Genomic DNA, 14,586 nt, shown 5'->3' on the forward strand with positions numbered 1-14,586 from the left:
TTATATGGATACAATTTTGTATAGAAGCATGATTTCAAAAGGAAATAAAAACTATAGAGTTGCTGCATGGAAAAGGACTGCCGAAAAAAATATATGCAGTTAAAGCTAAGATTTGACTGTAGTTATCGTAAACAATGAAATTTAAACGTTATTTTCATGTGCTCATGGAAAAAAGGGGTGATGGAGAACTTACCGGACCAGCCCCATCATTCTTTAAGTTGATATGATCCCGAAATGTTTTTATACTTTGAAAATAATACACGTGCCTCACACTGTACCTCACTTTTACAGTAAAATCTGTTTGAATCAGTAATGGATTGTCCTATATTCTGCACTTGCATGAGACAGTCTGTGATTTGTGTTCCAAACAGCATAAAGTACTAGAGAAAATGAGTTATGCTGATATGCTGACGAAGGAAATGATGCAAATGGTGCTAAATAATCTTCCTAAAAGATTGATCAGGTCCTCTATTTCAATCTTTGTCGTTGAGAACATTCATTTAATTGCTGTTGTTATTCACGGTAATGCTGTTCATTATTTACTATAACTATCAGTCACTTTCATAATACGCACATAAACTGTGTGTTTTAGATTATTATTTTTATGCTGGCTTCGATTGTACATAATATCAAAGATACAGTGACATGTATTTTATATAAACAGTTTGTTATCGCTCTCTCAAATTTTTTCGTGTAATTACATCCCCAATATTTCTCATGTCAAGCTTCCATAACAACAGAACACGTAAGAATCAGTGGTACCTCCTCAGGCTGGAAGAATACTGTCATCATTTTTTCATAGTCGTTCCTTCAAAATAAGTAATGTTAACATACTTCTCTTGCCTATTTCTTTCACTTCCTCTGCCGAAACAACAACTCTGGTTTACCAAATCTATCCACTAATTATTAATACAAAGGAATGATTTTTAATGTCCTCATCTATCAATAAAGTGGTAACAGCCTTCCAAAATGAGCTCCCAGTATTGATGATATTTGGATTAACCTTAATTTCGTAAATTACCACAACATAATGGAAAAATAATACGGGCAGTAATTACGTGAAATTACGTTGTCTATCAGTATTTGACAGAGCAGTTTCTCAATGCATGATCCACAATTTGCGCTTGCAGTCATACGCAAAGGTGTACGTTCGTAATCATCATATATTATTTAATCTAAAGCCTCTTAGGAATATGTTTCATTACTGCTTTTCTTCAGTAGCAGATCTCGTGAACTTGTTGTTTTATTTCTTCCATTTCTTTTCCTTTAACCTGTCAAAGAAAGGTAGCCATGATGTAGTCTTTGTTTTCCATGGGCAGGTGGCTAAACAACATTTTGTTTAAGTTCCGTTTATTGAGGTAGACTGTCCAATTGGCATTTATCTCTTTCTGTCGTTGAGCTTTAGTGCATTTCATCTGGCTCTTCAAACTACTGCAAAATTTTCATTCTTGTTTCTTAGTACCAGTTTCATAGTTGCTTTGCATATCTTATAAGTTCATTCTATGATTCATTCCATCCTGCACCTTAATATATCCTAATCATCTATTCAGCCCTTTACTTTTTTTCAGATTTATTTCTTTGATCCTAGAATAACAGAGGCCAGTGACTGTTTCTTCCCCTTTATTTCCAAACAGTGGATTTCTCCTCTTACCTCTGTACTTTCTGACGCTTGCGCACTTCCTTCTGTTAGGAGGCATGTCCGTTCGGAGTTTAACACTGGCCGGCTTTTCCTTTATCTTGTTTTGTTCTCCATGAGCTCCAAAAAGGCAATCGGCTGACTTGACCTCTCCTTTAGCCTTTGGCCTTTCAGAAATTCCTTAAAATTCTTTTCATCGAATGACCGACAAACTTACTCTATTTCGCCAGTTATTATTTCACGTAACAAAGCTCACTGAGGTTTATGAATAGCAGGTTATCCTTCTTGCTTTTCAATATGCCGGATGATCACCTAATTTCTGATCCCATAGTCAAGTTTCGTGAGGTTTTAGTTTTCTGTAAAAAAGTAAAACTATTGAGATGGCTATTTGTTTGTCCGTCCGCACTTTTTCTGTCTGCACTCAGATCTTAAAAACTACTGAGGCTAGAGGGCTGCAAATTGGTATGTTGATCATCCACCCTCCAATCATCAAACATACTAAATTGCATCCCTCTAACCTCAGTAGTTTTTTTTTTTATTTAAGGTTAAAGTTAGCCATAATCGTGCGTCTAGCAGCGCTATAGGAGAGGCCACCACCGGGCCGTGGCTGAAAGCTTCATGGGCCGCGGCTTATACAGAAAACTCGACTGCGCCGAAGAAACTTCGGCCCATTTTTTACTTGTTTAAATCTGTATCGTGTATTTGATTTCCAGGTTTTGGCAGACTGATATTTCAGGTTTCTATAACTTAGTTGCTATCAAGGCGTACTTGAATGTAGGTAAATCCCCCTTTTTAACACCTTCGAAAATCATACTCGACCTCAAAGAATACAAATATTTATTTTTTGTATTGTTTCAAAGATATATTTCGGATATTTTAGGAAGCTGCCTTTTTATGTTTTGTTTTTTTACGATTTCAAGAAATTTTATATCCTTTTACTTTATATTTCTTATGCATTTGTGAACCTAGCCGTTTTAACTACTGGGTAAAAAATAACAAGAAAAGTATTACCAAACCGTTACAGCCTTGCTTAATGTTATTTGTTACCATAACTGTTGGATCAAGTCACTTTTTCTTATAGTCACCCATCCAGAACTCCTCATTATTTCTTTATATTTAGCCGGAGAGGGCGGGGGACATTCGTAGAGAAGAAATGATAATGAAACAAGAGAACCCAGGGTGCTTTACGCAAGCACTGAAGTTCGAAAACACAAAAACAGCAGATAAGCCGTGCAACTACAAATGCTTCACGCAGGAAATGCAAAATTAAGAAAACGCTTAGGCACAAAGTATTTTGCAATATTACATAATACACGAAACATGTGAAGTGTTCCTAACTTACGTAAATCATTACAGACGAAATTATCTGGATATTTGCCCAGGCTAAAGCTAATATTCCGAGAGCTGGTTTGCGATTACCTGATACGTATATATTTCAGACAAAGTTATGATTGGAAATAACGGTAAAAACTTCATGACAACAACCTATATTTTTTTTTTTTTATATCTTAGACGAGTTATACGTTCATTCGTGTAGGTTTGTGGGTGAAGGTCTTCCCTGAAATACAGTTCATCTTCTTAGTAAATGTCGCTAAGAACAGAAATGAACGTACAGACTCCTAGTAAAACAAAAGCTGCATCAATCGATCTGACGCCGTATTGACACTAAGGTAAATGAATCATGGAAATAAATATTGAAGAATTTATGTTTAATTTAAATACTTGTTTAGAGGAGAAGTAATTTTCCGAAATGCCCAGGTCATTACACTATGATAACTAGTTATTAAATTACGATCAGTATTCTGTGAACTTACACTGATTAAAATTCTCTGGACGTCGATATGCTAACGATAGGAAATCACTTCTCTAGAAATGCATCTTATGTTTAGAGTGTTTGCTCATTTATATTGAATATGTTGACCACCTCTCTCTCTCTCTCTCTCTCTCTCTCTCTCTCTCTCTCTCTCTCTCTCTCTCTCTCTCTCTCTCTCTCCGTTAATCTGTCTGTCTAATTGTTGCTGTTTCTGTCTGTCTGTTTCTCGCTAAAGATTTTGCATTGTTTGAATAAAATTCGAATTGTTTAGGCATTCACACTAGTAATATAGTGAACAGGTATTAGACCAACTTGTATTCCTGGAAAATAAAGAGTGAAATGAGAAACGTAAAGCTTAAAACTGAAAAAGTTTCCACTTGAAAAAAAAAACATGCATATATGGCCCTGTATATGGCCCTGAAATTAAATAAAGGATATTATTATTAATAATATTATTTTTGTTCCTATCACAGTCATCCTATTCGACTGGGTGGTATTTATAGCGAGGGGTTCCGAGCTGCATCCTGCCTCCTTAGGAGTCCATAACTTTTCTCACTATGTGCTGTTTCTAGTAGCACACTCTTCTGCGTGAGTCCCGGAGCTATTTCGGCATTTAGTTTTTCCAGGTTCCTTTTCAGGGATCTTCAGCATCGTGCCTAGTGTTCTATGATTATGGGTACAATTTCGATTTTCAGGTCTAGATACTTATCAATTTTTTCTCCTTCATTCTCATCTACTCTGGTGTCCCATGGTACTGCGACATCAGTGAGTGATACTTTCTTCTTGATTTTGTCAATCAGCATCAAGTCTGGTCTTTTGACACGTATCACCCTATCAGTTCTGATACCATAGTCCTAGTGGATCTATGCCTGGTCGGTTTTTATCACTCCCTCAGGTTGCTGTTCGTACCACTTATTAATGCAAGGTAGCTGGTGTTTCTTGCACAGGCTCTAGTGGAGGGCTTTTGCTACTGAATCTTGTCTCTTTTTGTACTGGTTCTGTGCAAGCGCCAGACATTCAGTTGCTATGTGGTTTATGGTCTTGTCTTTCATATTGCACTTCCTGCATATGGGTGAGATGTTATTTCCATCTATTGTTCTTTGGGCATACCTGGTTCTTAGGGCCTGATCTTGTGCTGCTGTTAGCATTCCTTCTGTTTCCTTCATGAGTTCTCCCCTCTGTAGTCACTGCCATGTTTCATTGATGGCCACTTCTTTAGTCTGTCTCATGTACTGTCCATGCATTGGTTTGCTGTGCCATTCCTTTGTTTTGTTTTTCATTTTCCTGTCTCTGTTTATTTCTGGGTCTTTGTCTACTTTTATCAGTCCTCCTTCCCATGCACTCCTTAGCCACTCATCTTCACTGGTTTTCAAATATTGCTCCAGTGCTCTGCTCTTGATGTTGATGCAGTCCTCTATGCTTAGTAGACCTCTCCCTCCTTCCTTTGTGTTATGCATAGTCTGTCTATATTTGCTCTTGGTTGCAGTGCTTTGTTAATTTTCATGCGTTTCTTAGTTTTCAGACTTCATCCACTCCACTACTGCCTCGCTGTATCTGATTATTATTATTTTTTGTTGAAAATAATGGCAGTTTTTAACGAATTAATGTTATACAGGGTTTTTTTCAATTCTCCTGATAATTCTTTTTCGGGCTCATCTAGGTTGTTGAGTAGAAAATTCCAATATTCATATTTGTCTCAATTGGGATATTAGTAAAAAATTGCATTTGCTTATATCTTGTATATTCATAGTCTACATGTTTCGACTATCTCAGTGGTCATCGTCGAGGACGTTGGTGAGGACGAACAAAGTGTGTAACGAGTTAGCTCGGCTTTTATATGAATGGTGGGCGGGGTCAAATTCGGCGCTGAATTATCATTGGAGGCCTGCGGGCATTCCTTCTTGTTCTAAGCTGCATTTTGTGTGTTGATGGTCTGTTTTTATGTGAGCGCTGCATCGCTGGGAAGGAGCAGGGGAATTTTGATAGGCTCTTCTGTTGAATGATGAATCCTGTTCAATGGTCACATTGTGTGGGGCACTCGTTGTGGGTCTCCTGGTAGCTGTAGGAAGAAGAAAGGTCTATTGTGTGATGTTCAATGATGGTCTTTCTTTTCCTTTATGCAAGGCTTCCAAGAGGCGCAGTCGGCGATGGTCTGATGCTTGATCTATAATGGTGATGTTCGGGATAATGTGTTGTCATTTAATTCTCTGGTTGTGGGCAGTTTTTGCATGATTGAAGATTGCTCCCTCTTGTGCATGGCAGGACACTCTCTTCGAAAAAAGCATCATTGTCATTCCGATGTAACTGCTGAGGCATCCTCGGGTGGGGCACAGGTAGCAGTAAATTACGTTGGTTTTCTTAAGAGGGTCCTGCTGGGGCACGACTGGATTGTTCTTCATCATCAAACTGCTTGTTTTCCGGTTCTTGTAATAAATTACTGAGTTGACCTTCTTCTCGAGATTGGTGGTGTTGTCGTTCTCTTCTATGATTTTTTGGAGGGCGCACTCGTCATCTTTGTACTTCTTATGGAAGAATCCTCTATAGAAGAGATCTATATGCTCAGGGACGTTGGGGCACAGTTCCTGCTGGTACCAGTTCTCGACATTCCTGCGGATAGATTCTCCTATTTCTTTATTAGGGTGTCCATTATCAACGAGGACCTGGGCAACACGCTCGAGTTCATCATGGGTGTCGTTCCAGGAGGAGCAGTGCGAGAGGGCCCTCCTGACGTAGGCGTTGATGATAGAGTGCTTATACCTCTCGGGGCACTCACGCTCTCCGTTGAGACACATTCCAAGGTTCATTTGTTTATTGTACACCTTGATGGAGGAATGGGCCTCTTTTTCTTCAACCAGGACATCGAGGAAAGGGAGGCGGCGGTATTTGCTGTGTTCGGTCGTAAAGGTGAGACTGCTGGGCTGGTGGAAGGCGTGCCTCAGGTCTTCTATTTCTTCCCGCAAATCACCAATGATGAAGGTATCGTCGATTTGCCTCACATACATTCTGGGTTGGATGCTATTTTTGAAAACCCTTTGTTCAACAGTTCCCATGTAGAAGTTAGCAAAGAGAACACCTGGAGGTGATCCCATTGCAACATTTTCAATCTGTGTGAACATATGTCCACGGTGGTTGGAAAAGGGGGCCTTCTTCGTGCTGATTTCCAGCAGGGAATGGAGGGCATGTTTGGGGATGTTCAGGGTACGCATAATGGGGTCCCTACACACTCACTCTAGGATCATTCGGATGGTTTCATCAACAGGGACATTTGTGAAGAGTGACTCCACGTCCATGGAAGCGATGAATCCTCCAGAGGGGGTGGTCCTAAGGGTTTCAAGGAACTCTGCCAATGATTTCAGGCTGAATCTGTCAAAAGCGTATGGGGTCAAGATGGCATTTAGCCTCTTGGCCAGTTGGTACATAGGGGCAGGAATCTGACTGATGATGGGGCGTAGGGGGTTACCTCGCTTGTGTTTTTACATTCCCATAAATGTACCCAAGGTCGTAGTCACCAGTGATCAGAGGCAGGTGGCAGGCGTTAGAGGCTGTGTTGACTGTCTCAATGATCCTGTTAGCCTCCCTTTTGATTTTGTCGGCGGGGTTCCTAGTAATCCTCAGGAACTTTGCAGAGTCAGCCAAGATGTCATCCAACTTCTGACGGTACTCGTCGGTGGTGATGGGGACAAAACCCGCTGTCTTATCGGCTCTCCGGACGGTGATCTCCTCTCTCTCCCTCAGCTTTTTAGCTGCATCCCTCAGGCGCCGATCAATGATACTACTCTTGTAGTCTCCTCAGTCGGTGAGGGCCTCCACCAGCAGCAGGAGTTGAAGGGCATCAGTCGTGTGGATATCCCCAAAGTCCTCATGTCTATGTATCGAATCCAGAAGGTGTTCTATTTCCAGGCATTTGTCCAGGGGCCTCAGTTGCGAGATATAATGGCAGATGAGACCCATCCTCAATAATTCGTCTTCCTCAGGGGTTGGGGTGTACTCAGTCAGGTTCATGTAGTTTTATTTTTCTTGTGGAAGGCGTAGTTTGCCCCCATTAAAGGCAATCAGTTTCTTAGTGATGCCATTGAGTTTCTTTTCGGCATCTTTCTCCTCCAAGTGGCGAAGAGAGTCGGTGATGTTTCTACATTGCTCCTGCCCTTGGAGGGGGACGTCAGATGCTCTTTCATCCTCTCTATTCCCATTGGCACCAGGGGGGACTGCTTCAGGGCTGGCGCAATGGTAGAGATTCTCCCACTCAACAAACAAGTTCTTCTTTTCTACGACGAGTACGGTCCTCTCTCTCTCCTTTGACATCAACTGCTGCTGCAGCAGGGTTCTCCTGAAGCTCCTCGTGCTTGATCTAGCTGGGCAGTGGGGTCTTGCTGCCGGATTTTTGTATATGCAGGGAGTACACCTTCTTTGATGCATGTTTTGTTGAAAATAATGGCAGTTGTTAACGAATTAATGTTATACAGGTTTTTTTTCAATTCTCCTGATAATTCATTTTTCGAGCTCAGCTAGGTTGTTGAGTAGAATTCCAATATTCATATTTGTCTAAATTGTGATATTAGTCAAAGATTATATTTGCTTATATCTTGTATATTCGTAGTCTACATGTTTCGACCATCTGGTTGAAGAAAAAGAGTCCCATTTCTCCACCAAGGTATACACTAAACCAACAAACCTGGGAATGTGTCTCAACGTTGAGAGTGAGTGCCCCGAGAGATATAAGCACTCTACCAACAGTGCATACGTCAGGAGGGCCCTTTCGCACTGCTTCTCCTGGAACAAAACCCATGATGAACTCGAGCGTGTTGCCCAGGTCCTCATTGATAAAGGGCACCCTAATAAAGAAATAGGAGAATCTATCTGCAGGAATGATCATATAGATCTCTTCTATAGAGTATTCTTCCATAAGAAGTACAAAGATGACGAGCGCGCCCTCCGAAAAATCATAGAAGAGAATGTCATCACCACCAATCCCAAGAAGAAGGTCAACTTAGTAATTTATTACAAGAACCGGAAATCAAGCAGTTTGATAATGAAGAACAATCCAGCCGCGCCTCACAAGGACCCTCTCAAGAAAACCAACGTAGTTTACCGTTACCTATGCCCCGTCCGAGGATGCCTTGGCAGTTATATCGGAATGACAACGATGCACAAGAGAGAGCAATCTTCATTCATGGAAAAACTGCCCACAACCAGAGAATTAAACGACAACACTTTATCCCGAACATCACCATTATAGATCAAGCATCAGACCATCGCCGACTGCGCCTCTTGGAAGCCTTGCATAAAGGAAAAGAAAGACCATCATTGAACGTCACACAAGAGACCTTTTTTTTCCTACAGCTACCAGGAGACCCACAACGAGCGCCCTACACAACGCAACCATTGAACAGTATTCATCATTCAATGGAAGAGCCTATCAAAATTCCCCTGCTCCTTCCCAGCGATCCAGCGCTCGCACAAAAAACAGACCATCAACACACGAAATGCAGCTTAGAGCGAGAAGGAATGCCCGCAGGCCTCCAATAATTCAGCGCCGAATTTGACCCCGCCCACCACTCATATAAAAGCCGATCTAACTCGTTACACATTTGTTCGTCCTCACCAACATCTTGATGACGACCACTGAGATGCTCGAAACATGTAGGTTGCAAATATACAAGATATAAGGAAATATAACCTTTGACTAATATCCCAATTTAGACAAATGTGAATATTGGAATTCTACTCAACAACCTAGCTGAGCCCAAAAACCAATTATTAGGAGAATTGAAAAAACCCTGTATTAGATTAATTCATTAAAATTATTTTCAACAAAACATGAATCAAAGAAGGTCTATTCCCTGCATATTATTATTATTATTATTATTATTATTATTATTATTATTATTATTATTATTATTATTATTATTATTATTATTATTATTTCAACGGTATTTTACTTGTAGCAAATCTTCGCTGTTCTCATCACATTCTTTTCGTCTGCTGGTAGATGGAATATTAAATTTCTAAAGGACATGGAAAAATATTCAGTTTTCTCTGTTTACGTCACTCTTACGTTTTGAAGCGCACACGGGCGATCATCTACAGAGAGATTAAATTAAAGCAAAAGGTGGAGAGGTATTCATAGCAGGAAGGCTGGAGTGATATCTTGGTGGGTCGATTTTCATTGGTCGGTTTCCACGGCAGGGATCTTCGTTGCAAAGCCCACTGGCTTTCTGACCGTCTCGGCTGTATTAATCGGGGAGGTTGGGGGATTTCTGCAGGTATTAAAGATGGTTTGGTTCGCTCCAGTGCAGGGGTGTTTGTGCGTTTCTAGTTTTCTTTAAAAGAAAACTTTTGTGTTGGCTTTGTCTGTCCATCTGCACTTTTTCTGTCTTCACTTTTTCTTTCCGCCCTCAGATCTTAAAAAACTTCTAAGGCTGGAAGGCTGCAAATTGGTATGTTGATCATTCACCATCTAATCATCAAACATATCAAATTGCAGCCCTCTAGCCTCAGTAGTCTTTTTTTTTTTATTTAGGGTTAAAATTAGCCATGATCGTGCTTTTGGCAATGCTATAGGACAGGCCACCACCGGGCCATGCCTGAAAATTCTAATAGGATGCGGCTCATATGTTATTATGTGCTGTACAGAAAACTCGATTGAGCCGAAGAAACTTCCGCTCATTTTTTACTTGTTTTTTCTTTCCCTCACTAGAGCTTAACACTGGTTGACTGGGGTCTGCTCTGGTGGTGGGATGGCCGTGCGTTTTCTCCCTCTCTTTCAGAATATCTTTCCATTTCCTTTGGGCATTTAATCAACCATGTACCTGCACACAAAAAGAATAGAGAAGACTCTCTACAAGTTCAGTGCCGTTGAAACAACAATTGCTTTTAATAACACTGCCCTAAAAGGAGGACTCCTCTCTTTTAATAACAAATCTTCTTCACAATCCCCGTGAATATGTTTATAAAATCAAAATCCCATTTATGTAAAAAGAAGAAGGGAGCTGAGCAGGCTCTCGAAAAGCTCCTGGAATTCATAAATGTAGTTTTATTATTATTATTATTATTATTATTATTATTATTATTATTATTATTATTATTATTATTTATTATCACAGTCATCCTATTCGACTGGATGGTTTTTTTATAGTATGGGATTCCGGGTTGCATCCTGCCGCCTTAGGAGCCCATCACTTTTCTCACTCTGTGTGCTGCTTCTAGTAGCATACTTTTCTGAATGAGTCCTGGAGCTATTTCAGCATCTAGTGTTTCCAGATTCCTTTTCAGGGATGTTGGGACCATGCCTATGATTATGGGTACAATTTCCACTGTCATATTCCATATCCTTCTTATTTCGATTTTCAGGTCTTGATACTTATCAATTTTTTCCTCTTTCTTTCTCATCCACTGTGGTGTCCCGTGGTACTGCGACATCAATGAGTGATACTTTCTTTTTTATTTTGTCAATTAACGTCAAGTCTGGTCTATTGGCACGTATCACGCTGCCTGTTCTGATACCATAGTCCCAGAAGATCTTTGCTTGATAGTTTTCTATCACTCCCTCAGGTTTGGTGTTCGTACCACTTATTACTGCAAGATAGCTGGTGTTTCTTGCACAGGCTCCAGTGGAGGGATTTCGCTACTGAATCATGCCTCCCTTTTTGTACTGGTTCTGTGCAAGCTATTTGGTTTCTGTTCTCGTCTTTCATATTTCACTTCCTGCATATGGATGAGATGTTATTTCCATCTATTGTTCTTTGGACATATCTGGTTCTTAGGGTCTGATCTTGTGCCGCTGTTAGCATTCCTTCTGTTTCCTTCTTGAATTCTCCCCTCTGTAGTCATTGCCATGTTTAATTGATGGCCAGTGCTTTTGTCTGTCTCATGTATTGTCCGTGCATTGATTTGTTGTGCCATTCCCCTGTTCTGTTTTCCATTCTCGTGTCTCTTCATATTTCTGGGTCTTTGTCTACTTTATATCAGATCTTCCCATGCACTCCTTAGCCACTCGTCTTCACTGGTTTTCAGATATTGCCCCAGTGCTCTGCTCTCGATGTTGATGCAGTCTTCATTTCGTGTCATGTATAGTCTGTCTGTATTTGCTCTTGGGTGTAGTGCTTTGTATATTGTTATGTATTTTCTAGTTTTCTGGTCTATGCTGCAGAGTTCAGCCTTCGTCCACTCCACTACTCCTGCGCTGTATCTGATTACTGGTACTGCCCATGTGGTTATGGCTTTCGTCATGTTTCCGCCACTGAGTTTTGACTTGAGTATCGCCTTAAGACTCTGCATATATTCTTTCCTGATCGCGTCCTTCATCTCTTGGTGTTTTATATCTTCTCCTTCTATTATTCCCAGGTATTTGTATCCTGTCTCATCTATGTGTTTGATGCTTCTCCGTCTGGTAGCTTTATCCCTTCAGTCCCCGTTACTTTGCCTTTTTGTATGTTGACCAAGCCGCATTTTTCTATTCCCAACTCCATCCTGATGTCCCCAGATACAATCCTTACAGTCTGGATTAGGGTATCCATTTCCTTGATGCTCTTACCATTTTCTTGATGTCATCCATGAATATCAGATGTTTAATTCTGTTGCCTCCTTTCTTCTTCTTCTTCTTCTTCTTCTTCTTCTTCTTCTTCTTCTTCTTCTTCTTCTTCTTCTTCTTCTTCTTCTTCTTCTTATTATTATTATTATTATTATTATTATTATTATTATTATTATTATTATTATTATTATTATTATTATTATTATTGTAAAGGAAATTTGTAAAATCAATGAGATATTAACACATATGAAACTAATTTTCAAAATCATCCATCATAATGTTGGACCCCCGTGTGCAATTAAGTCTTTGGTTTTCGTTCTCTCTCTCTCTCTCTCTCTCTCTCTCTCTCTCTCTCTCTCTCTCTCTCTCTCTCTCTCTCTCTCTCTCTCTCTCTTACGTTTACAGTAAAAGAAAAAACTAAGAAAAAACCAAGATTACATATTATCAAATCTGCACATGTCGGTTTATAACGTAAACTAAATAGGCAATGTTAGAATAGAAATAAAAAGTAAAATTTAAAAAGTAGCAAAATAATGTAGATGATAAAAAGAGGCACAGAAGCATGTAAAACAAAACAAATATTATATCCCTCTATTCTTTTGATCGTACAGATAATTTCCTCGTTCACATCCTGTGATCCTGTAGAATAAAAAAAAAAAAGTTACATGTGTTCTCCATCTCCCTTGATATTTAGAACTGTTTATGTGTGACTGCATATTTTTCAGGAAAGTATACGGTCACACAATGTAACCTCGTTGAGGCTTTGTAACTTCATACAAAACTATGAAGTAACCCGCACTTTGAACATTTTTTTTTACATTTATAATAGTTGTACTTATTTACAAAAAGCAAATATGTTTGCTCAAACATATTTGCTTAGAGCTCCCTACCAGAGCCCGACAATATTTTATGTAGTCAGTTAAGTCTATTTTAATTTGGGGCTACATCTTGCACGCTGTCTCCTGTCTCGAGGAAAATATTTTACATGCTTTGACACAATAAACATACATTTTGTTGATTATAAGAAAAGAAATGAAGATATAATCTTGGTTTTTTGTTGTAGAGCAGCGGCCTCAGTGTATCAGAGAAAGCGGACACTTTGCTATCCATGTAGACACACCCCGGGATTACGTATGTAATCAACGGATAGAAAGCCAATGGGTGTTACAGACTAATACAAACATAAACAAAGCCACCCAACATAATCTAAACAAAAGCCAGTTCTCCAACAGGGGGCTTCAAACACCTCACGTCTCAAACTGTCGACCTAACCGCCCAGTTCTCCTCGCTGCTGGGAGAAGGGGGCTGGGGATTTGTACCATACATTACACATTCATTACCAGGGGCGATGTCAGGCAGGGCAGCCGATCGAGGCTGCGGCCTACCCCACCGCCAAATCAAAGTCCTTCAAAATGGATGATGGAAAAAGAGATTCTTCCAGACAAGGCTCATTACGCAGGGGAAACTTATCCAATAGAGCATTATTCGTGTTAAATAGATTCTCAGTATTAATGTTCTCTATCTAGAGAGAAAAAAATCGTAGAAGACATGTAGTTTATTGACAAAAATGACAGTCTACCAAAAGCCTCCTTTATGTGATGAATGAAGTAATAAATTATTAAGACAATTCTTAATGTGCGTTCCTTAAAATACAGTATTATTTTGAGAACAAATTCTGTGTTACAGATGACATACCCTATGGCCCCCTCTAAAGAAACCATGAAAATGGTGCTTTCATAGGAAAATATTCAATTGTTATAAATAACTACCTGTAATTACCCAATCACATGCGCATGTGATTGAATACTTTTCTGGAATGCGTGACACAGTTCTGTTTATTCTTCTGTGGAGTAAATTAGTGAATATTCGCCATAAGGTCATGCATTATACTCATGTGATTGAATACTTTTCTGGAATGCGTGACACAGTTCTGTTTATTCTTCTGTGGAGTAAATTAGTGAATATTCGCCATAAGGTCATGCATTATACTTTCAATACATGAACTGGTCCTTGAGATCTAAATGCATCACATAATGAATAGTTTTGATGAGAAAATTATCATGTAAATCTAAAAACTTGCAGAAAAAGGACTGAACCATGAACTAATTAGATATCAGTGGTTATATTCGCTTTCCTCTGACATAATATGAGCCAGGCCAACGGGGCTAAGTTACAATCTTATTCAGCCCCTTTGATCTTTCCAGGTCAATTACACACCTGAGCCAACAGATTTTCTTTGGATTCTTCTGGATAACTGAATTTTTCATCCTTCATTGCTCCATCACTGGAGTAGGTGTGTGTGTGTGTGTGTGTGTGTGTGTGTGTGTGGGTGTGTGTGTGTGGGTGTGTGTGAGTGTGGGTGTGTGTGGGTGTGTGTGATTACAACATGACAACACTATTGTACAAGCGGTGGTAGCTCCTTTTTCGCCTTTTCATCCTCCAAATAATGCTATTAATTTCCCTCACAAAGATCTTTAAAAGCTGTAATGTATGAGCGCTCTTAGTGTTTGTCGAGCATTAAACACTGAAGTGAATTTATATCGGTAAAAGGAAAGATTATATTTACTACACACGCAAAGGCCTTTAATGAGACTAAAATCTTTCCGA

At 39.6% G+C, this 14,586-nt stretch overlaps 1 protein-coding gene across 1 annotated transcript; it reads right to left on the reverse strand.

Moving 5' to 3' along the window:
• Window positions 1-5,644: 5,644 nt before the first annotated feature.
• On the reverse strand, window positions 5,645-6,655 carry LOC136844834 (uncharacterized). Its single transcript, XM_067114070.1, has one exon. It carries the CDS (start codon window positions 6,653-6,655, stop codon window positions 5,645-5,647), a length of 1,011 nt encoding a protein of 336 aa, XP_066970171.1.
• Window positions 6,656-14,586: the final 7,931 nt, after the last annotated feature.

Source organism: Macrobrachium rosenbergii, chromosome 13 (genome assembly GCF_040412425.1).
Source record: "Macrobrachium rosenbergii isolate ZJJX-2024 chromosome 13, ASM4041242v1, whole genome shotgun sequence".
Taxonomy (NCBI): domain Eukaryota; kingdom Metazoa; phylum Arthropoda; class Malacostraca; order Decapoda; family Palaemonidae; genus Macrobrachium; species Macrobrachium rosenbergii.